This window comes from Argiope bruennichi, chromosome 11 (genome assembly GCF_947563725.1).
Source record: "Argiope bruennichi chromosome 11, qqArgBrue1.1, whole genome shotgun sequence".
Lineage (NCBI taxonomy): Eukaryota > Metazoa > Arthropoda > Arachnida > Araneae > Araneidae > Argiope > Argiope bruennichi.
This window is the reverse complement of record NC_079161.1, coordinates 9615841-9638038: the sequence shown is the minus strand read 5'-3', so window position 1 is coordinate 9638038 and position 22198 is coordinate 9615841. Positions and strand designations below refer to the sequence as shown.

At 35.8% G+C, this 22198-nt stretch overlaps 1 protein-coding gene across 1 annotated transcript in view; it reads right to left on the bottom strand.

The window, feature by feature from the left end:
* LOC129956854 (adhesion G protein-coupled receptor L3-like) overlaps window positions 1–22198 on the bottom strand; it is a 68173-nt gene that overhangs the window by 13526 nt on the left and 32449 nt on the right. Inside the window, exons 3-7 of the mRNA XM_056068810.1 lie at window positions 17752–17864; window positions 12200–12436; window positions 10929–11035; window positions 8591–8845; window positions 7677–7794 (exon numbers count right to left, since the gene is read on the bottom strand). Of these exons, the coding sequence (XP_055924785.1) occupies window positions 7677–7794; window positions 8591–8845; window positions 10929–11035; window positions 12200–12436; window positions 17752–17864 (830 nt within the window). The remainder of the gene's footprint in view (window positions 1–7676; window positions 7795–8590; window positions 8846–10928; window positions 11036–12199; window positions 12437–17751; window positions 17865–22198) is intronic.

Here is a 22198-nt window from a genome sequence, read left to right as displayed (position 1 = left end):
GGCATTCCGACAATATGTAAACTCACCCGTTTCCCTACATATAGTTAAGTGCATACGGACCACCAAATGTGGATCCGCTTCACTAGGAGAGTCATTATGTCTGATCATTTGTTGCTAGCCAGGTATGGGAACACAAATGTGTGTCCCGTCGTTTCAAATAGATTTATCATGACTTCAAGCGAGAAGAACTATAAAAAATCCAGATGCTAAACTTTTTTCCCCTTATGAAGAAACTCCTAGAGCCATCGAGAAACGATCAATCACCAGCAACCGTTGCCATTAAGTGTCAAACCCAGGTGCACTTCAGCCTATGTTAGCTGTGAATAGATGGTAATTAACATGTGCTTAAGACGGATCCTTAACAGACACTCCCTCGATTAAGTTGAAACCATTGAGGAAGCATTGCTGAACAGTTATTGATAGATAAGGGAACTTTAGTTCACCAATGAGAAACAGGGACGGGCATCTGGTGGAAATAAAATGCAGTATTTTTTTTTTTTCAGAGAAGAGGAGAGAGGAAGGCTTCGAACTGGGATTCGGGTTGAGTTGGTATGCGGAGAAGTTGTTCCTGAATTTTTTTCAGAAGTTCCGTGCGATTCCGACTTCAGCGCTAATGTCCACTTAATAGGGACCGGTGGATTTTTAGAGCTACCCTGGAGTAGTCGTTTAGAGCTAACAGCCTGTTAGCGGTTTTTTTGGTGATCTATTCTCCGATTTGATAGAGGAACTACTTCCTGTTGAACTGTGAATTGTTTGTGAATAGTATTAACGTAGATGAGAACAAGTTGTTCTTTGTATATGTATAAGGATATATAGAGGAATTATTTTGTTTTACGCTACTATTTGATAAATCTTGATCAAAATATTATAATCTAGGTACAAGAGAAAGCGAAAATAGGAATGACAATTCACCATTGGAAAAAAACGGAATTAGTCCAGTCGAAGTGTGCTTTGATATGGAACAAAATGTATGACAGAAATTTTATAGATTTAAGGCTATTGGCTTGTTGAGGCGGCTATTCAGAACAGGCCTCTAAGTTTAAACATGAATATGTTACAAGTTCAGTCAGAGTGGAGGTAGAGTTTAAATACTTTTTTTTTTTTTTTTTTTTTTTTGCGTAGATATGGAAAGCTATTCATTTGAGAGGGAAAATTTAAAATAAAATGTAGTAGATATTAAAAAAGATCCATAAAATAAAATTAAAAATGTCATGGTAGTTTAATTAAAACTGGAGTGAGATAAACAAAAGGTAGCGGTCCCCCCGAAACTTTCTCGCATGCTCTCTAATGAAAGGGAATTTATGTTTCAAACATAGCTTTTCCAAACCGATTGAGACCAATAGCTAACACAAAACTATAATTGCTGTCAGAAAATCCTTTAACAAATTTGCTATATTTAAATCATTGATTTTTTCAATTATTGAGTTTATTTGCCTTTAAAGTACAGACCGACAGAAGGCCAACCCCTTATTGGTTTTGGTTCAAAAGGTGACAGGAATCTACAATATAAATGTTAAATTTGTATATCGAATTTTATTCATCTAGATCCCTTCAGTTTGTATTTATAGTGTTAACTTATATTCGAACAGTTGGACAGACATATTTCCTATAAATAAATTTTGCTCAAAATTTGAAGTAAAGACCATATTTAAAATTTCAAGGCCGGAATAGCCTGGTTGGGAGGGCGTTGGATTCGCGGTTCTTGGGTTGCGAGTTCGGCCGAAGACTCTCCGTGTGTGTGGTGGCGGGCGCACGTATAAATCTGTCGTGATCACAAAATCTTCCATGTCGAGAGTAATGCCACTGAGGGTACTGGATCAGGGGTGATAGTTCTCTGATTCAGGTCTTAATTACGATCAGTGGATGAATGAATGAAATGCATGAATGAACTCTTGGCCCTAGATGGCGCTACTGCAAAAACAAGAGACGCACCCTTGGCTTAAAATCACTGATTTCTAAAGTGAGTGGGCTTGTCTATGACGAGCCATTAGAAACAACAACAACAAAATTTCATCCTTCTAGCTCAAAGCGTTTTTCAATTATGTTTGTCAGAGACAGGTAGATGGACGGGCAGTCAGATGTTTTACAAAAATGCGTTTTTTGAACTTGGAAAGGTTTAAAACTTGGTGATTCGTTAAAATGTCGAGTTCTAATTTATTGATGATTACAATACTTCCTCTATACTTTGTATATCAGTAAAAATTTCGGATTGATCCCTTCATTACTTTTAAAAAATTCGATTTTGTTGAAAAACAATCCAATCGAAAAGTGCATCTAAACCTTTTTCTATCAATTAGAATCCCCGAGCTGAAAAAGAATTCCACTCTAAAATATCTGTTCTTCGATTTCAAACTGTATTATAATGGCGGAATTTGAAAAAAAATATGATGAAAATTAACTTTGAAATAAATATCCTGTATTTTAATTATAAAGCTCGTAGGGCATTCCTCGAAGATGCTATGCTTGCCAATAAGGTCATTTAAATTGTCTTTATCAAGAACTAGCCGCTGTAAAGTACCATTTCTTTGTTTTTAAAGGTTTCTTTCATCTTATTTTCAATCTATTATAACATTACTATGTAGCGGAAACTAAAAATGACAGGAAATATAAAGATTTTAGAAGCTATTATATCATAAACTTATATCGATAAAAAGAATCGTTATCTGTTTACTTCAAGGTGTGCGGTAACTGAGGAGTCATGAAACAACCTGATATCGAATATTCATGAGCCAAAAGAGACGCTGGAAGGCAAACAAATCTGCGTCTTTTAGATTACGAATTTTTAGAGCTTTACGAGAATCATAAAATAATGCGGTTGCATCTGATGAATATGAAATGTAGCGTGCACCTCTACGAAAAAAGATATTTTTCTCTTATCTTTCCACACAATATAATAATTCATGTGGATGTAAAATTTGATTTGCAATGAAGTAAAAATATTTAACTGGTTCTAAGAATGGGTATGCGAAACTAAATTCTTCTATTATCAAGTTTTATGATTCCGAAAAACTGTAGCAGCTATATTTTACATTATTATCTTTGTTTTCGCAAGTTTGTCCTTTTAAAATTGGCAACACCAGTTGCTTGTTCTGGAATAAAAAAACACAGGTGCCTCAATCTCAGGAGACACCCGAGCACAAGTCAAACCTGATTGGTTCGTTCGATCACATGACTTCAAACTATACGGCATGGGAAATCTTCTATTGGCTATTTATCTTTTCTTTTGGCAATTAGATGCGTACTTTGGAGAAATTAATTTGGGAACAGATATCAGTACTGTAGTATTTTGTTTTGTAATTCAGTTGATTAAAATTTTACACTCGCATCTATTTTATAATAAAGCTGACATAGAAGAAATCAGGGTCTGCTACATGTTTTTAAGTGTGCTCTTATTTCTATATTTAAAAAGAAAATATTATGAACTCTTATTATATAGGTTTATAAATGTTGTCTTTCAATAAAAATGAAATGTACAGATCTACAAAACTCTCACTGGATTTATTTTAACATATGTGTTCAGAATTTAAGGCAATAACTTCACACGGAGAAACCCTTATTTCTATATTTGAAAAGAATATATTATGAGCGGTTTTTTTTATAAAATGCGTTTAAAATAAACTGCGTTTTTGATAAAATTCAGCGCCGCATAGCGCACATTTGAATTCTATGTTTATTGCTTATCCTTGCAATACGGAACAATGCTTACCGCTTCTCAGATAAAAATTGGTTACTGTAAAATTGGCGGGAAACGAATTTAGCGGTTTTCAATTCACTGATCTGACAAACCAATCAGGTTTGACTTGTGCTCGGGTGTCTCCTGAGATTGTTGCGCCTGTTAAAAAATATGTCGACATGATATAGTTTCGCTTCATTTTAATTTGAAATATAATCTGCTTTAATCATTCCGGAAATATAATCCCTTGTAATAACCGAACTTTATGAGCTGTACATAACTGCGCTACAAAATCTTCTTAGAGCTTTTTTTTTTTCTTTCTTTTTTTTTGATGATTAATCTCTGACATGTGATTGATAACATCCGAATATCGAATTCGTGTTTTAGACGCGTTTTCTCCAACCGACTGAAACACAATTTTGACAAAGAACTACACTTGCAGTTACAAAATTACATACCGAAATGGATGTATTTAAATCATTGCGGATTACATTACAGATAGACAGATGGCCAATCCCTTGTTGGATCCGACTCAAACTTTGATAGATATCTGCGCTATAGATGTTAAATCAGTGCACCGTATTTTATCCATTTACTTCTCTTCATGTTGTAGGTATCGTATAAACGTATATTCGAAAATCCGGAAAGCACAGCCGGAATTTTTTTCAGAATTTGATAGAAATCTACAAATTTGTTTTAATTTCTAATTTAATCCAATCTCGTTCAAGGAGTTTCTAAGTTATCTTGGTCACAGACATAGTGGGGGCCGAGGTGGCCTGGTGGTAAGGTCTCGGCTTCGGAACCAGAGGAGAAACTTACATTCGAGATTCGGTTCCACCGAAGAACCGTCGTGTAAGCAGGTCTGGTGCACGTTAAATATGTCAGGGCGAAACGTCCTCAAGTTGGTATGGCGTGGAGGTTTGGAGAGAAGGGAGCCAGATCAAGTCCGTCCCAAAATGGCTCTAGTGTTGCTTTAAAACGGGACGTTAATATAACTAAACTAAACACAGACATAATGCCAAAATTGTGTTTTTAAAACTCAGAGGTCTGAAACGTGAAAATTTTTCAAAATCTCGAGTTCGAATTTTTGGATATTTGCAAAATTTTCTATATTTTTGGTATGGGAGAAAATAATAATATAAAAAATAACTGAAATCACTGGCTACACTGTTGGACGTATAGCTACCAAATTTCTCCCAAAATGGGGTAAATGGCTGTAATTAGAAAAAAAAAAAAAAAAAAAAAAAAAAAAAAAAGCTGTTTCTTGGGAAGAAAATTTGAATTTGAAATTTGGATGAATCGCATCTTTAAAAGTTAATTGAATTTTTTTTAAACCTTCCCGGATGAAGTATTCAAAGAGAAAGTATTGTAAGGGCCAAAAAATCTAATTCATGATTTTGACGAATTCCGAGTCCAAAGAATGTATTTAGGGAATTAAGTCTGTCTGTCCGAGTCTGTGCACACGATAATTAAAAAACGCTTTGAACTAGGCAGATGAAATTTAGTATATACTATTTATATTCCAATTTATAGATTTCTATTAAAATTTTGAATAAAACCCATTTAGAGGAAATCTGTCTGTTCGCCTGTCCGAATATAAATTATACAGGATAACTATAAAAAAACAAAGTGAACTAGATGGATAGAATTTGTTACATTGTTTTAATAATTAAAGTGTGGGATTTTATCAAATTTCAACCGAATCTTCAGAGAGATTAATTATGTGGCAGTCTATATTTTCGCAAGCATGCAAACGCGAAAACTCAAAAGTGGATGAACTTAAATACATACAAATAAATTTATACATAAATAATAAATTTGGCTTTTGATTTTGTGACTAATTGTAGTCAAATAATTAATAATGGACTACAGTTTTGTGTCTATGCTTGGTTTAAATTGGTTAGGAAAAAGATGTCCAAAATATGTATTGTGTTATTTGATATATGAGTATTAACCACATCCCAGAGATTAATCTCAAAAGTTAGGACAAAATTCAAACTGAAATCATCAGTGAAAAGAGGTACAATTCACAGAGGTACGTGTTCTCTGACATAATTCTAAAAATATTTTTTTCGCACTCAGGAACCTCTAAAACGCAGAAACTCGTCAATATGTCGAATTCGGGGTTTTTAGATGATCACAATTCTTTCTCTTTGTTTACGAAAAAGTAAAAACAATAGAACCTATTCTTCAATGTTCAACCTTTAATTTAGCATATTGATACAACAGAAAAGAAATCTGAAATTTTATCGTATAATAAAACTAATTTTCATACGATATACTAAATTAAGCATTATGGTTTTTGTTCGGGATTTACACTAAATTACTAAAAATATTAATAAGGAGAAAAGAAAAGATAAATGTCTTGTAGGATTTTAGTTTCCTTAGATGGCAACACTCGAATTACCGCGACGTCACGAAAACTTCTTCCCATCTGCTCTCGCCAGACGGAGAATTGAAGATGATTGCACCAAGATGGTAGTGATAATTTTTGATGTTGATGATTTAATCCTCCTGGTTGTTCATTTTAATTGTTTGTTCTCATCTTAAATGCCTGATGTAAGTGCCATAAATATAAATTAAAGAATTTCAAAGATTAAGTCATTCGTTCTTCATTGGTATAATCACACTCCAGCCCACGTATATTAGACTTCTTTTTCTTATTTTTCCGTTTTCTAGAATATACTTTTATGTTCATTGTATAATTTTCAAGTGAAGTTCATTCATTGTCATTTATTAATTAGTCAAGTACATTCCTCTTCATTCATTAATTAGTCAAGACAAGTCCATTCATTAATTGGTTAAATCGAGTTCATCCATTTTCATTCATTAATTAGTCGAGTTGAATTCCTTCATTTTCATTCATTAATTAGTCAAATTCATTTTTATTTATTAATTAGTCAAATTCATTCATTAATTAGTCGAGTTCATCCATTTTCGTTCATTAATTAGTCAAGTTCATTCATTATGTATGATTTTTCAAGACGAAAAGACAGAAAACTAGATTCCAGAATAGATAAATCCAATTATGTTTTGTTTTTTGAATTTTTTGCCTTTAACGGAATATGCAAATTTAACTTTCTTTGCCTCGAAAGACTTGCTAAAGCATATGTTGAAACCATTAAATATATTTGGCAAGCCAAGTGTTGCTTTGCAACATCGCACCCAGTTTTGTGTTCTAAAATATTCTGAGATTAAGTTAGAAACGCTACGGTTTATTGTCACTGTACCAATGCCAATACCTGCATGCCAATAGGATAGATGCTGAAAATGCTATTAAGTCAATTTTCATGGCAGCCTAAGTCATGATGAATTGTTTTAAAACTTGTGACAGCATGTGCTTTTTGTTTCCGCTATTAAAAACACTATATTTTATTCCTCAAAATGAGTTAAAAGTAGTCTATTTAAAAAATAAAATATTTAAGTCTATATTTAACATTGTTGCCGATTGGCCACTCACTGTTCAAGCTATTCCTTAACCGTAAAACATACATAAAATAAAATACGATTAAAAAAATTCGATGATTCAATCAAAAGAATTAAAGTCACAAATCTTTGACTTTTTAAAACTAATATTTATTAAAAAATCGGGCATTTAAAAGCTAAAAAAGGATTCTTGAGTTCCAGTGATCTGATAACTTATCAGATCATCGGAATTTACGGGCCGCGGTGACCTAGTGGTGAGGTCTCCACTTCGGAATCAGAAGGTTTCAGGCTCGAGACCCGATACGCCCTAAGAATCGTCGTGCAAGTGTATCTGGCGCACGTTAAATCTGTCAGGCCAAATGCAGTCCCGCTGGTGTGGCGTGGAAGTTTGGAGAAGGGGTGCCAGTTCTGTTATTGCCCTCATCATCTGACCGTGGCTCCAAATTACGAGGTTGATCCCAAAACAGCCCTAGTGTTGCTTTGAAAAGGGACGTTAATATGACTAAACTAAACATAACTGATGCACACTAAGAATATCTTCAAGAGGTAGATTTCTGAGAAAGTGGAAACCACTTACCCATGTTCTTTCCTATAACACTTTGCTCTCTGATGCCCTCCACCATGGCATCTGCCAGAATTAGGCCCATTTCGTCGATGGTCGAAAGCAGGTGTGTGCCTGCGATCGGTCGTCTTTCCTAGTTAAAATGCAAAAGGGAGATTCATTTCTTTGATTGGAGTAGATACAAAACGAACAGGTTGTTTTTTATCCAAAAGACATATTAAAAAGGGCCGCGGATTTACACCACCTCCAACTTTGTGCGGCTCATGAATATAATCAGTCATTTATTTAATTTTGTACATAACATCTAAATCTTTTAATGATCCAATAAGATTAATAACCTCTTTAGAACTTCTTTTTAGAGATCCTTAAAGTGACTACTCCGACCTGCCCGAATCCACACGGAGAAATCTGACTGACCGGATCGCCGCAGTAGCAACGTTCGTGAGAACTGTGGTCATTGAGTCCTAAGGGCCATTACCGGCCACGGTACAATCTGTCCCTAAGGAAGTATGTCCCGTCATCTATGGGAGAAGCCAGAACCCCACTTTTTTCTGCACCTACCAAGATGGCGAGAATTAACACCATGCGGGAAGTTTATCATCCTGAATTACGAGGTGCCCCCCCCCCCCCAGTGGGAGAAGGCAAATGAAAATAAGATAAAGGAATCAATTCTAAAATATTATATGCTATAATGTTTAAGACTGAAGATTTGAATGCCTCTTTCATTTCTTTGCATAATTTTGTTATAAAAATCCAAATTTCGTATTTCTTAAACGTAGTCTTTTAATTGATTTTTATAGAATCCTCATCGTTTCAATGCTTTTTGTAATTAGAGATATATGTCTAAGATCAAAGACGAAATTCACATTATTTCAACAAAAAAAGTTCCGAAATTCACTTTTATAAATAGTACCAAACAAAACACTGACCTCTGCTATATCATGCCAAGTTTCGTTCAGTTCTATTATCCGATCGAACAGCGACGCCGATTTCTCGATCAAGCTCTTGGTGGCTGTCCATCTGTCCGGACTGGGTTGGAACTGCGTTGCTGTCAGAAAGCGGTGGGGAAGTGACGTCATCATGGCGATCACATCTGCGAGATCTTCCCCGAATATTTCTTGTTCGTGGTCACTGAACACTTTCTCTAATAAAGACATGGCGTGCTGAAGGGTCGATGTGTTAAACTGAAAAGAAATAGAAGTTAATATTTATTTACCTTAACGTAAATATTTTTTAATCATTATAAATATTCAATTCTGTCATAAATATATAACTATCTTCTGTGCCTCTAGGTTACGCTATTTTTTCCTCTTAACTGAGTTTCTCAAAATGTCGGAGAAAGAGACGAACTAAGACAAAAACTAAATGTATCAGCTGGCTCCCGACATTCAGATCGACAGAACTGTCGGAATTTCTAAAAGAGTAAATAACTTCAACTGATGTAAAACAAATTACTTATACTAGTTCAGGGAATCTTATTACTATCATTCAGGCTTTATATTTTTAATGCGCAATAGGATATTGTATTCACTAGAAGTCTATTTAACAGCAGGCCTAATTTAAAATGAATTTTCATAAGAATCTAGAAAAGAGTTTACACACTTTGAGTAACTATTGCAGAAAAAATCAAAGATGGATATATCAAATAATTTTATACAAACTTAGATTATCCTAATTTCTCATATATATTCGTTGTTGCCCAATCACTATATTAGAGTCTCTGATTATAATTAGCAATTATAATCAAATGATGTGCCATCAATTTTAATTAAAATATTGCCACGTAGGTTCTTTAGTGTGGAACTCAATGACACACACAAGAAGTAGAGTTAAACCAATTTATTAACTTAACTCTGAACTGAGAATACAGTGACTGACAGATCTTCTGCTTTTATACTAGCAGGGAAAGTTCCAGAATACTTTTCTGGAGACAGTAAGAAAAGTCCAGAACACTTGTCTAATAAACTAAACAAATGTCCAGAATCTTCTGGAACATGGAATAAAGGAAAACTAAAAATCAAGGATTTAAAATATTTACACAGACTGTGAATCGCATTGTCTTTAGCCGGATTCGAACTTACGATCCAGTACTATGTTGTCTTTATACCAGTGCTATGACCATTCCACCATGGGGAGTCGACTGCCTCTTTTCAATGCGGCAATATTGTTAAATGATTACATAATTTTATTCAAACGTCGTCAAAAAAGAAACCAACGGTTGAATTGGTACCTTCCTGTCCAAACTTCCGCACCGCGCTAGCAAGAAGGCATTTGTCTCAGACGGAATTGATGTGCCAGACCCCCTTACATGGCGGTTTTTCGGTGGAATCCTTTCTCGAATCTGGAACCTCCAGTCCCGAATTTAGTTCAGTTATATTAACGTCCCATTTAAAAGCAACACTAGGGCTATTTTGGGACTGACCTCGTAATTTTGAACAGCGGTCAGATGACGAGGACGACACTTCTAGTCCCGAAGCCATAGAGATGAGAGAATAACATGGGTAAAGTTAAATGCTATTTTTTTTTCTACCTAAAACTAGAAGTTCATGGAATGATGGAAGGGCATTATTCCATAAAACAATCCCGTATGATAATTTCATAATGAGATTAGATATTTGGTATCAGTGTTCAAGGCGAGAAAACGAATTGTACGTTAGAATGTAAAAATGATTATAGGTAAAATAGACCATTATAGTGAAGAGAAATAATGGTAATTTCTCTTCATTTCAAGGAAATAATGAAAGAAGTGAGGAACTTTCGAAAAGCAAATTTGAAGAATTATTAGAAATGCTTCCACAAACCATTTGAGATGAATTTTTAGTGTCAGTGTTCGTTTAAAGAACAATTAATTGCAGAAAACTTAATATTTTTTGCATCTTAATAACAGCAGAATACCGGTTTTTTTTTCTCTTTTTCTTCATGGAGGGCTGTGGGGGCCTAGTGATAAGGTCAAGACCGGAAAATCTGGTAGCCGCTTCGGAACCGGAGGACTTTCAGGTTCGAGACCCGATTCCATGGAAGAACCGTCGTGTGAGCTTGTCTGGTACACGTTAAATCCACCGAGGTCAAACGTTCTCTCGATGGTGTCGTGTGGAAATTTGGAGAGGGGGGGGGGAATCTCAGGTGTCAAAATCACGAGATCTGTCCCAAAATAGTCTTAGAAATGCTTTAAACAACAAGGGATGTTAATATAACAAAACTAAACTAAATTCCTTTTCCTCATGATTTTAAGAGAGCTGTAAAAAATTTTAACATTATTATGCATACCTTATTTTTCAAATCCTGCATATCGAGAGATCTACAGTTTCTTAAATTAGGTCCATTTTTGTCCCATTTGATTCTTTCACTGCCTTTACATAACCACCGAGCCTTTCCTTAGGAAAAAATTAGAACCGAATCAATATTTAAAAAAATTATAAAAATCACAAAAATAGGCGATATCAAAATTTGTTTTGCAATTTTGCATTATAAAAGTTTATAACATCATGCTATAATTAATTCATTCATTTATCTTTACGGAAATAATAAAAATGAATGTGTGTATTCTTTGTGTATTGGCATTCTTCAAACTAAACCACCTGATCAAAAACTACCAAATGTGGCACACATATAGTTTGAAGGCTGGGAATATGCAACTCAGCGCAATTTTTTAAATATTTTAGTTAGAATTTTGATTAATTAAATTTTTTTATTATTCTGTAATAATTTCTAAATTATAAAAATAATCATCACGCAGAGAACGCATTCCATAGTATTGGCGTACAATAGTTAGAAAATATTAACCTTTGATGCGAATTTAGTATTATTACAGAATCCATAGTGTTATCATTGGTGAATGTTTTAGGGATAAATACCTAACATATCATTAATAGTATTCGAAAATCGAATTTATGCTTCAGTCTCGTTTTTCTCAAGAGAGGCACTGAGCTATACTTTTAATCACAAATCATATACCAAATCTGATGTATTTAAGTCATTGAATTATCGTGTTTGCATACTTCTGAAAGTACAGACTGGCAAACGGTCCAACCCTCTGTGGATTTGGTTCAGAATTTGATAAGTGTTTACACTGTTCATGTTAAATCTGTGTACCGAATTTTATCTATCTAGCTCTAATCGTTTTGTAGTTATTGTTATATTCGAACAGCTTGATAAACAGACTTACTCTGAACGGAGTTTGTTTAAAATTTGCTAGAAATCTACAAATGTGATGTAAAGACCATATATTAAATTTCACCCGTATAGTTCAAAGCGTTTTTGAGTTATCCTTGTCACAAACAGAAGGATGGACATTTTTCAAAAACCTATCGAGGTTTAAAACCTGAAAATTCGTCAAAATCTCGAGTTCGAATTTTTTTGACGCTTATATTACTTTCTCTATATTTTGCGCACAAGAAAGTAAAAAAAAAAAAAAAAAAAAAAAAAAAAAAAAAGCAACCTCGAAATTTATTAAAGCTGCAATAATTTTGCTGCAATTCCGGCTTGAAGATTTCTCAATTTATAACAATCAGCTTTGAAATATTTTAGGATTTAATTACCAGTCGAATTGCCTGGGCACGGTACAACGGCGACTTCCCCAACAGGTGTTTCTGGCCATTCTATACCTCTTCTGTGAACTTTCTTGCAGAAATCGGGTCTCACTGTAGTACTAGTAGTACTCGTTGTGGCCACTGTCGTGCTGGTCGTTGAAGTCGATTTGCCAGGTACAATTTCTGCGCTTGTGATTGTGGATGCAGTTGTTGTTGGTGCAGCTGTAGTAGTCGATGAGGGTCGCACTACAAATAAAGAAAAAATAAGGTGGAAGATAAGTTATCTGATATAATTCATAGGAATATAGGGATCGTTATATTGCTTGTTAACAGATCACCGATGGGCTATAGAATTTTATAGGGAATTAATTCATTTGTTTTGGAACCCAAAATAATAATAAAAAATATATTTGTTTCCTTTGTTAGTTTATTGAACCGGCGTCCTGGCCTAGGGTGGCGCGTCTTCCCCGTTATCTGGGAGTTCCAGATTCCTGTCCTAGTTCGGGCATCTGTGAAGTGTGTGAAAGAGCCTCTTGTAAAAAGGGGTTGTGCAAGCTAATGTGTGTGTCATCTTGATATGAGATAGAAGTCAGACTTCCTCGGGTGCTCAGGGGCCTTTACCCACAGAAGCTACTGCACAAACTCGGCGTAAATCGCTGACAGTTCATCAACGGGCTTGCAAAGTACCATATGTAATAACAACAACAGTTTATTGATATAATTTACATAGTCATGAAGGTGCGGAACGGAGCTTAGAGAGACATGCCATCATAGAAAGACACCACGTATTAGTTACTTGATTGCATTTTGATCATTTTTTCACTTTAAAGAGGAATTTATTGAGAAAAATTGGTATAATATACAATCAAGAGCCAAAACATTATGACCACCCCTACATTTTGCAATGAACTCGCCTGGATGACGTGGAAGGCACGTGATCAGGTGGAAGTGGTATTTAACTGCTGCTGGAGAGTCTGAAGAATCATTCTTTCACTTACTTCTGTGTTGATGGGAAAGGCTGCGGATCTAAGCGACTTTGATAGAGGGCAGATTGTAATGGCTGGAAGGCTCGGAACAAGTATTTCTGAAACTGCAGCACTTGTGGGTTGTGCGCGATCTACAGTTGTTAGTACTTATGCAAAGTGGATGAATGACAGTGAAAGAAGCAGTAGACGACATGGTGCTGGACATCCACACGCTATCAAAGAAAAAGGTCGTCGGAGACTGTCTCGCATGGTGAAGCGAAACCGGAGCTGGACAGTGGCTCAGCTGACAGCCCAATACAATGCAGGGCCAAGTAGAATAGTATCAGAGCACACTGTTCAGCGGACACTGATGGATATGGAGCTACGCAGCAAACGTCCCACTCGTGTGCCTTTGCTGACCAACCGTCATCGCCAACTGCGCATGCTCTGGGCCCGGGAACATCGCGACTAGTCCATGGATAAGTGGGAGAGAATTGCCTGGTCAGCTGAATCACGGTTTGTCATGCATCACGCCAATAGCGTGTCAGGATACGCCATCTTCCAGGTGAACAGTTGCTCCCACAATGTACAGTAGGTTATACACAGGCCAGTGGTGGCGGTATTATGCTTTGGGGGACATTCTGTTGGGCGTCTCTGGGACCCGTGGTTGTGGTAGAGCATACCATGAATGCTACAGGGTATCTGAACATCATTGCGGACCAGTTGCATCCTTACATGGCCTCTGTTTTTCCAGCTGGAAATGGAATGTTCCAACAGGACAACGCCCCGTGTCACAAGGCTAAAATTGTGTTGGAGTGGTATCAGGAACATGATGCTGAATTCCAGTTAATGTCCTGGCTGCCTAACTCACCGGATATCAATCCAATAAAACACCTTTGGGATGATATGGGAAGGCAGCTTAGAGTTCAAAGACCACCAATTCGCAATATCTCGGATTTGCGTGACTGTTGAATAAACATTTGGTACAATCTGTCTCTGGCCATCTACCAAGGACTTGTGGCATCCATGCCAAAGCGGGTTGAAGCTGTGTTGCGCGCCAAAGGTGGGCCAACTCGTTATTGACAGGTGGTCATAATGTTTTGGCTCTTGAGTGTATATCAATCAAAATATTTTCCATCATTTTCTACACCTTTTCCCTATTTTAGTCCAATAAGTCTTGCAATTGATTGCTTTTGACTTTTTTGATTTCCCCCAGGCCATTCTTTGTCATTGATGTCGAAATAAACACTCTTAAATCGTTGAAACCAAAACTGACAATTGGGATCTGACGGAACAGCATCCCCAGTAAGTTTCTAAAAGTGTCTGATGGGCTTCAGCAGCAGATTTCTTCAAATAAAAAAAAATAAAAAAAGCAATGAATGTCGGAAATTCAATTTGGAGCGTTCCATGATTGGGGTCTTTATACACAGAATAAATCAATAATACTAAATGAAAAACTTTCAAAATGATTACAATAAAGTAATAGTAAATTGGCAAAACTCAAAACCATTGTCATTTATATAGATACTTCGCATGTTTACCAACAGATGTCGCTGATTTAAATACATGCAAGCGCCTAATATTTTATTTTTCCTCCGTGCATGATTTAAATATTTTATAGCACCCCCTAATAAATCTCGCATAATTTCAGAGAGGGGGGGGATGTTTATTAAATCAATCTAAATATTCATGAATAGTTCCCTGCTTGAATGAATTCTACATATTTTGCCATTAAGTAAGTAAAAATATTTAATTAATCTTTAAACTTTAAAAAGTCGACATTGTTCTTTATTCTTGTCTTGAACAATAAGCGAGAAATTAGCGCATGCATGAAATTTCAGACCAAATGGGGGGGGGGATATTTTTCCTAAATGTGCATTCGATTAATATATGGTACGACGAAATACTATTGGCGAGATCAAAATGCATAACAGATGGCATGCTAAATATTATGCATGCCAAATACAGGGGGATTCAAGACTTATCGTTCAAATTTCGAGGGGAGGTAGGGATATCTCAGAAAATCGATTTCTCATATGAAAGTATGTCCACTAACGTCATCTGCATGGACAAAAATTGACAAGTGAAATGAAAGCAAGGAAACAGTACAGTTAAGTGGTAACGAATGTGACCTCTATTCCAACAAGATAAAGTACAAACTCACAATGGGTACTCAAAATTGCTACCATTTACACGAACACAGGATTCACATCGCTCTCTGAACATTTTCAGAAACAAACATCATGGACAATGCCTGCGGCATATCCGCCGAGATACGTGGTATCAACATGACGGAGCTCCAGACCATAGCACAATTGTTGCGCGTAATTACCTGAATCTAATATTCAGAGTTCAAAGGATCGGCAGAAATGGAATAGATCGCTTGGCCATCCAGGTCACCTGATTAATCGCTCATGGATTTTTTTGTGCTGCACCATGTAAGACCACGTGTACGAGACCCCGTTGGCAGTGAAATGGATCTTGTTGCACGAACAGTAGCCGCTGCCGGCATTGCCCTTGATATGCCAGGTGTTTTTGAAAAAGTTCGGCGGTTAATTTAGCGGCGCTGTGAATCCCGAGTCCGTATAAATGGTTTCAATTTCGAGCACCTACTGATAATGAATGTACTTTACCTTCTTGGAATAAAAGTCAAATTCTTTACTACTTAAGTGTACCGTTTCCTTGTGTTTACTTCACTTGTCCATTTTTTACGTCTTGAGGGGCTTCCAGAACATTATTACTTCGAGTCTACAGAGCAGCCATACTCTCTAAGATCGATTATGGATGTGTGGTTTATGGTTCCTCAAAACAAAGTGTGCTAAAAAGTTTGGACCCTGTTCATCATTCTGCTCTCAGACTTTGCAGTGGGGCCTTTCGCACTTCTCCTGTCGAAAGCTTGTATGTTGAGTGTTGTGAGCCTTCTCTACATCACAGAAGGAAAGTGTTGACGCTTCATTATTATTTTAAAATTTCATCTCTTCCATCACAAATTTTTTTAACTACAAACAAAGTCGTTTCATACATCGCTTGCAAAATACTAGGCCAACAATAATTCCTTCATTTTTCTCAAGAGCTACAAATAGCTTAGGTATGACTGATATTCATGTTATGCCGATTTTAAAACATCATCTCATCCCATGGAAATCTTATGGTATAACGTGTCTAAATCCATTCAAAACTTTTGAGAAATCTAATACGACTCCTACAGTTTACCAACAACTTTTTGCGCACCACAGGGAAGAATATGTGAATTTTAGTCCTATTTTTACAGACGGTTCAAAATTCTCTTCTAATACTTCATTTGCATGTGTTTTTATCAATTCCAATCTCATTCCAACTTCACCCATCATGCTATGTCTTTACTGCCGAGGCCACTGCTATTCTTCATGCTTTATTCTCTACTTTCTAATAGTCCTCCTGATAATTATATCATATATTCAGATTCCTTAAGTGTCCTTGAGTCACTGACATTGCTACATCACTTAAGTCACCCTTTGGCCTTTAATATTCTCGAACTGCACGAACATCTTACATATCAAGGATTCTCTATTCTCCTTTGCTGGGTTCCCTCTCATGTCGGGATAGCTGGCAATGAAAAAGCTGACAATTTAGCAAAATCTGCCGCTTCTATTTTAAACTGCCCTGTCCCTTTCAATGATATAAAAAATATGTTAAAATCAAGCTCCACTCAAAATGGCAAAGTGAATGGGACCTCAAGAATACAAATAAACTCCATTCAATTAAACACATTATTGATCACTGGCCCAGTCTACCTAACAGAAAGAATGATACAACTCTCACTCGTTTAAGAATAGGTCACACTCTACTCACGCACAAGCATTTGTTGCCGGGAGAACCCGCCCCTCAGTGTACAGAATGCCAATGCCAATTGTCAGTTCAACACATTCTAATTGATTGTCCACAATTCATTTCACAACGCATCCGTTGCTTTCAGTCTTCCTCTATCATTTTGAAAGACATTCTTCACAAAATGAATCATCCAAATCTTTTCACTTTCTTAAAAATGATCGGTTTTTACCATTTGATCTAATTAAAAATGTTTCAATTATAAGTTTTTTTTCACATAAACATTGACAGCATGACAAATACTAAGTAGTTTATGATTATATATTATTATTATGATTAGCTTATGATTATGTTTCAGTGTATATACAATGTTTTAATCAATACCATACGTTTGGCGCAGCATAATCAAAAATGGTTTTTGCGCCACAAAACTCCACTAAATCAAATCAAATCAACCATTTTTTCCATGCAGATGACGTTTGCAGACATATTTCTTTATGTGAAATCTGTTTCCTGATGTATTTTTTACCTCCCCACGAAATTTGAACGATAAGTTTTGAATCACTCTGTATAACCTTCAAACGATATGGACACGATTTTGGAACCGTGTAAGAAGTTAAGGAATTAACATTTCAGATTTTTTTATTGTTTTTGTTATTATTATTAGAGTCGCGTGACATTTACATAAAGCAAATTCTTTTATTCATTAAGAAATAATTATTGGTCACTAACTATATTAAAACACCATAAATTTCAAAACGTAACATAAACTATTGTTTTATTTCTTACCATTTTCCTTTACGCAGCAAACAAAAGGATATTTCTTTGTGCAGTCTTGTCGGAAGTAGTGCCACAGTTTCAAATTGGTTTTTCTAATATGAAGAATAAGGCACTCGTCCATTCTGCAGAATAAAAAAAAAGATTGCGTTAATATTGTCCAATGATTTTTGGAGTAATTTTTGAGCAGTACGAGTGGAATTTTACGTGGTTTTATTTGGATTGTTCGGAAAATTTTTGATGGTTTTCGATAGGTGGCAGAGTGATCACTGAGCTGTATTCATCGCCATTAAGATCCAAACAATTTCTCTAAACATGCTAAAATGCTATTATCATTTTCTGAAATTATATATAGGGGGAATTCAAAGGCACAAAAATTACATAATACGAATACCGTACTTAGGTAGCACAGCCTATTGTACAATTTGTGTGATTTTATATAATATTACTTAAAATTCCATAATATTATAACATATCACGAATATTAATCAATATTATACATTATTGTATCATGTGTGCCTTTACTTTTACCCCTATCCCCTATCTATTACCTTTTTTGTGCTGTTAGGGGTAATAGATTGTATTTAGCTGAAATACATGGATTTTGAAATTGCAATTACATAAATTTTATCTGGCAACAGCAAAATTTCTTCCAGTAGCGAAATTGCCACTAAGAAAAAAAATAATCCGCCACATTATCAAAGAAATCCATACAAAAGAAAGCATTCTGTGTTTTGGAATGTGCAAAACATTTTATTTTATCGGTGTTCAAAGAGATATCCGTATAATATTTGGTAAAGAACAGTTGCAATTTCAGAAAATCGATCGGTGGGTTTAGTCTAGTTATATTAACACCCCATTTTAAAGCAACACCAGGGTTATTTTGGGACGGACCTCGTAATTTTGAACCACAGTCAAATGACGAGGACACCTGAGTTGGAAGCCCCCTCTCCAAAGTTCCGCACCACACCAGCAGGAGGACGTTTGCTCCAATGGATTTAGCGTGCACCAGACCCGCTTACACGACGGTTCTTCGGTGGAATCGGATCTCGAACCTGAAACTCTCCGGTTCCGAAGCTGAGAACTTTCCACCAGCCCACCGCGAACCTAATCGATGGGTGGGTGAAGCAGTTTCAAAACCTGGGGTGATAATGAACTAAAACCAGACCAGCGTGAACACCCACCAAAACTGCAGTGGTTGAAAAAATTCATGAAAGATTTTCACTAAGTCCTGGAAACTCAAGGCGTCGTACATGTGCAAAACTGAATGCGTCTGAAATGGGGTGTGTTAACTGAGGTGTTGGACTCACTACAGGGAATATTCTATCGCGAGTGCAAGGAGTCAGTATATCGTATATTTGAATTTCGAATCTCATCCAATTACCTCTCTTCCACACCATACAAGATACTCTAGCCACGCACACAGACAACTTCTAAATAGATTTTTCTCAAAATTTGAAAGGAATCAACAAATTTGGCATAAAGACTACATACCAAAATTTAGCCGTCTTATTTAAAGTCTTTTTGAGTTACTTTCTTCACAGACAGACAGACATTTTTCAAGAACTTGTTTTTCGATAAAAGATGGAAGGGTGGTGTTTGTGTGTGCGTGGGTGGGTGTCGAAATACTGATTTTTCACGTTTAAATGAAAGTTTTAAAATCTGTGAGGAAAACTCTGAAATCAAAATTGTGGTATTGAAATACCCTATAAAATCGAACTGTATATAATAGAGTATAACCTATACTCTGCCGAATGCTATAATAGCAAAAATAGGTTAGAAATCACAACTTAGTTAGAAATGACAATAATTATTTAAATGACAAAAATCAAATTATATATGAGTAAAATTTTTGTTATCTCATATAAATAGGTGCAACATAAAAGGTAATATCCAATAAAAATTTCAGATCAATACTACATTATTTTTGAAAAATTCGATTTAATAGAAAAAAATAGGTTGTCGAAGATTACATATGAGTTCTTTATTATCCGGTATAATTCTAGAATCGAAAAAAAAAAAACTTTTCTAAAAGCCTTATTCTATGGTAACCTATAATGTTATAATGAATGATTTTGAAAAAAAAAGCGGCGAAAATCAAACATTTTGAAGTTTCTATTTTGTCTCAGACATTGAAACTGAATTCATTCGCTCGCGAACGCTATCATTTTTTTTCCGTGATCACTCCCCACAAAGTAAGATTTCTCTTCTTTATAAAATTTTGTCTTTACAACTGTTTTTTGAAAAATCACAGGGCTTTTTTATACGAATGTAAAAACACGTCGTAACTGACTACTGCCTAAATTCTAGAATTAAAAAAAATTAATAAACCAAGTAAGGATAAATCCTGCATCTAAAATTATAATCTCATCTTTTTCGAAATAAGAATAAATGGGTTGCATGCTTATCTTTAAAGAAATTCAATGAAATTCTGGAATAATTTTTTTTTGAAAAATTAAATCAATGGCCATTTAATAAATTTTAAAATAAAGTCAATTTGAAGCCCCTTATGAATGGCTTTTCGTCTTACATACTCTGTTTCAAACGAGTTGGTGGATACGATGTAAGAATTGCGTAATATCGGACAAATATAGAAGGTGATTCATAAAGAAACATACACTTTCCAGATGCTGTAAAACATTAATAGTCAAAGACAGGAGCCACCTTAAAGAATCCTAAGGTTGTACTCTTAAAGTTTGTGTCTCGCCCTTGACAGAAGTCACATAGGCAGAAGCAGGTGTGTCATGTGACTAGTCAGTCGAAATGGCGGCGTCTGCAGTGGAGGAGGCTTTTTTTGTATTCTCCAATTTAGCAAAATGGAATCCGCAACTATTGTACAATTGCATTTTAAATCACAATTCAGTAGAGAAGTTCCATTTACAAAACCTATCTATCAATAGCAGGAAAAAAATTTAAACTACGGTCTGTTTGTGCAAAGGAAGAAATCCTGGACGTTTGATTGCATCGCAAGAAGTCGTCATTCAACGAATTCACGAAAAATCAAATCAAAGGGGAAGTCGTGAAGCTCAGATTTCTCAGCCCACCGTCTGGAGAATTTTGAGAAAGATGCTGAAAATGTTTCCATACGAAGCGCAGGTGTTGCAAAATCTGAATGATTTTGACAAACAAAAGCGCTTTGAATTTTGTGCCAATTTGCAGCTTCATTTTGAAAAGGATGGTTTTGCCGATCACTTAGTTTTCATTGATGAAGCAACATTTCCTGTCGGTGGGAAGGTACACAAGCACAATGTTCCCTTTTGGGGAAGAGAGAACCACAAATTCACATTGCAATACATGCGAGATTCCCCTAAAGTAAATTCGTTCTGTGCAGTGTCCAGAAATAAATTGTAAGGTCCCTTCTAAGGAGTCACACATAGAACATCTGTGACTGTCTCTAACAAAACTTAAAATAACTCCATTCAATTCTATTGCAGGTGACATATAATATCTTAGATTGTTCTTGATTTATAGTGCATTGAAATTGTATAATTATTTATGAATGACCCTGTATTTCGATAAGGCAGGAAGCGGAAGAGAAACAAAGCTTGCTATTTCTTTCTGCATTTACTTCCTTTTGAAGAAAAAATTCATCAATAGTGCCCTTTAATGAAAAATAGTTTAAAAAATGCGCCGATTCCAACACAATTGTATTTATAACAGCCCTATTATTTCTCCATGACCCATTCGAAGCTTCATACTTATATATCTCTCTCAACAAACGTTCTCTTTTGTCGCCAACTCATCAGTACTCCGTTAAAATTGTTTGCATTGGTTGTGTATTTTGAAAAAATTGTAACTACTTAATACTAGCTACTGTCAAATAGAAGAATCATATAAGTGTTGTCCAAATGAAAAGTAGACAAGTGGAATGAAAAGAATACCTTTATTGGAAATTAAAAGAAATTGCCATGCCCATCGTTTAGGTAGCAGGTCTGTGCCTTTGTTGTAGAAAGATGGTGGTTGATTCTCGAGGCAGTCCCGCACAGCTTCCTTCTCTTCGCCGTCCGAATAGAGACCTATCCCCTCTAATGCTCTCTTAAATGGAGCAAAGATGTGGAAGTCACGGGGTGACAAATTCGGATTATACGACAGGTGTTTCAACACTTCCCAAAGAGACTTCTTTAAGGTTGTATTGGTTTCGCGGGAGACACGAGGGCGGGCATTATCACAGAGAAGGATCACTTATTGTGTGATAAGGACTGGCCGTTTGCTTTTCATTGCTTTCTATAGTTTAGTCAGAGTACTGTGATATTGTGTTGAATTGATAGTGTTCTCTTGGGTCAGGAAATCAAAAAGAGTCATCCACGGCAATCGAAGAATCAAAAATCGCACTACCGCACGCTGTTCCGATCTGGGCGCATCCATGTATAGCAAGACTTTACTTTCGACCAGTTTCTTCTAATGGGAACAGTTTTCACAGTTTGAAAGCCGTATGCAGCGCACACCTCCTACTGCCCTT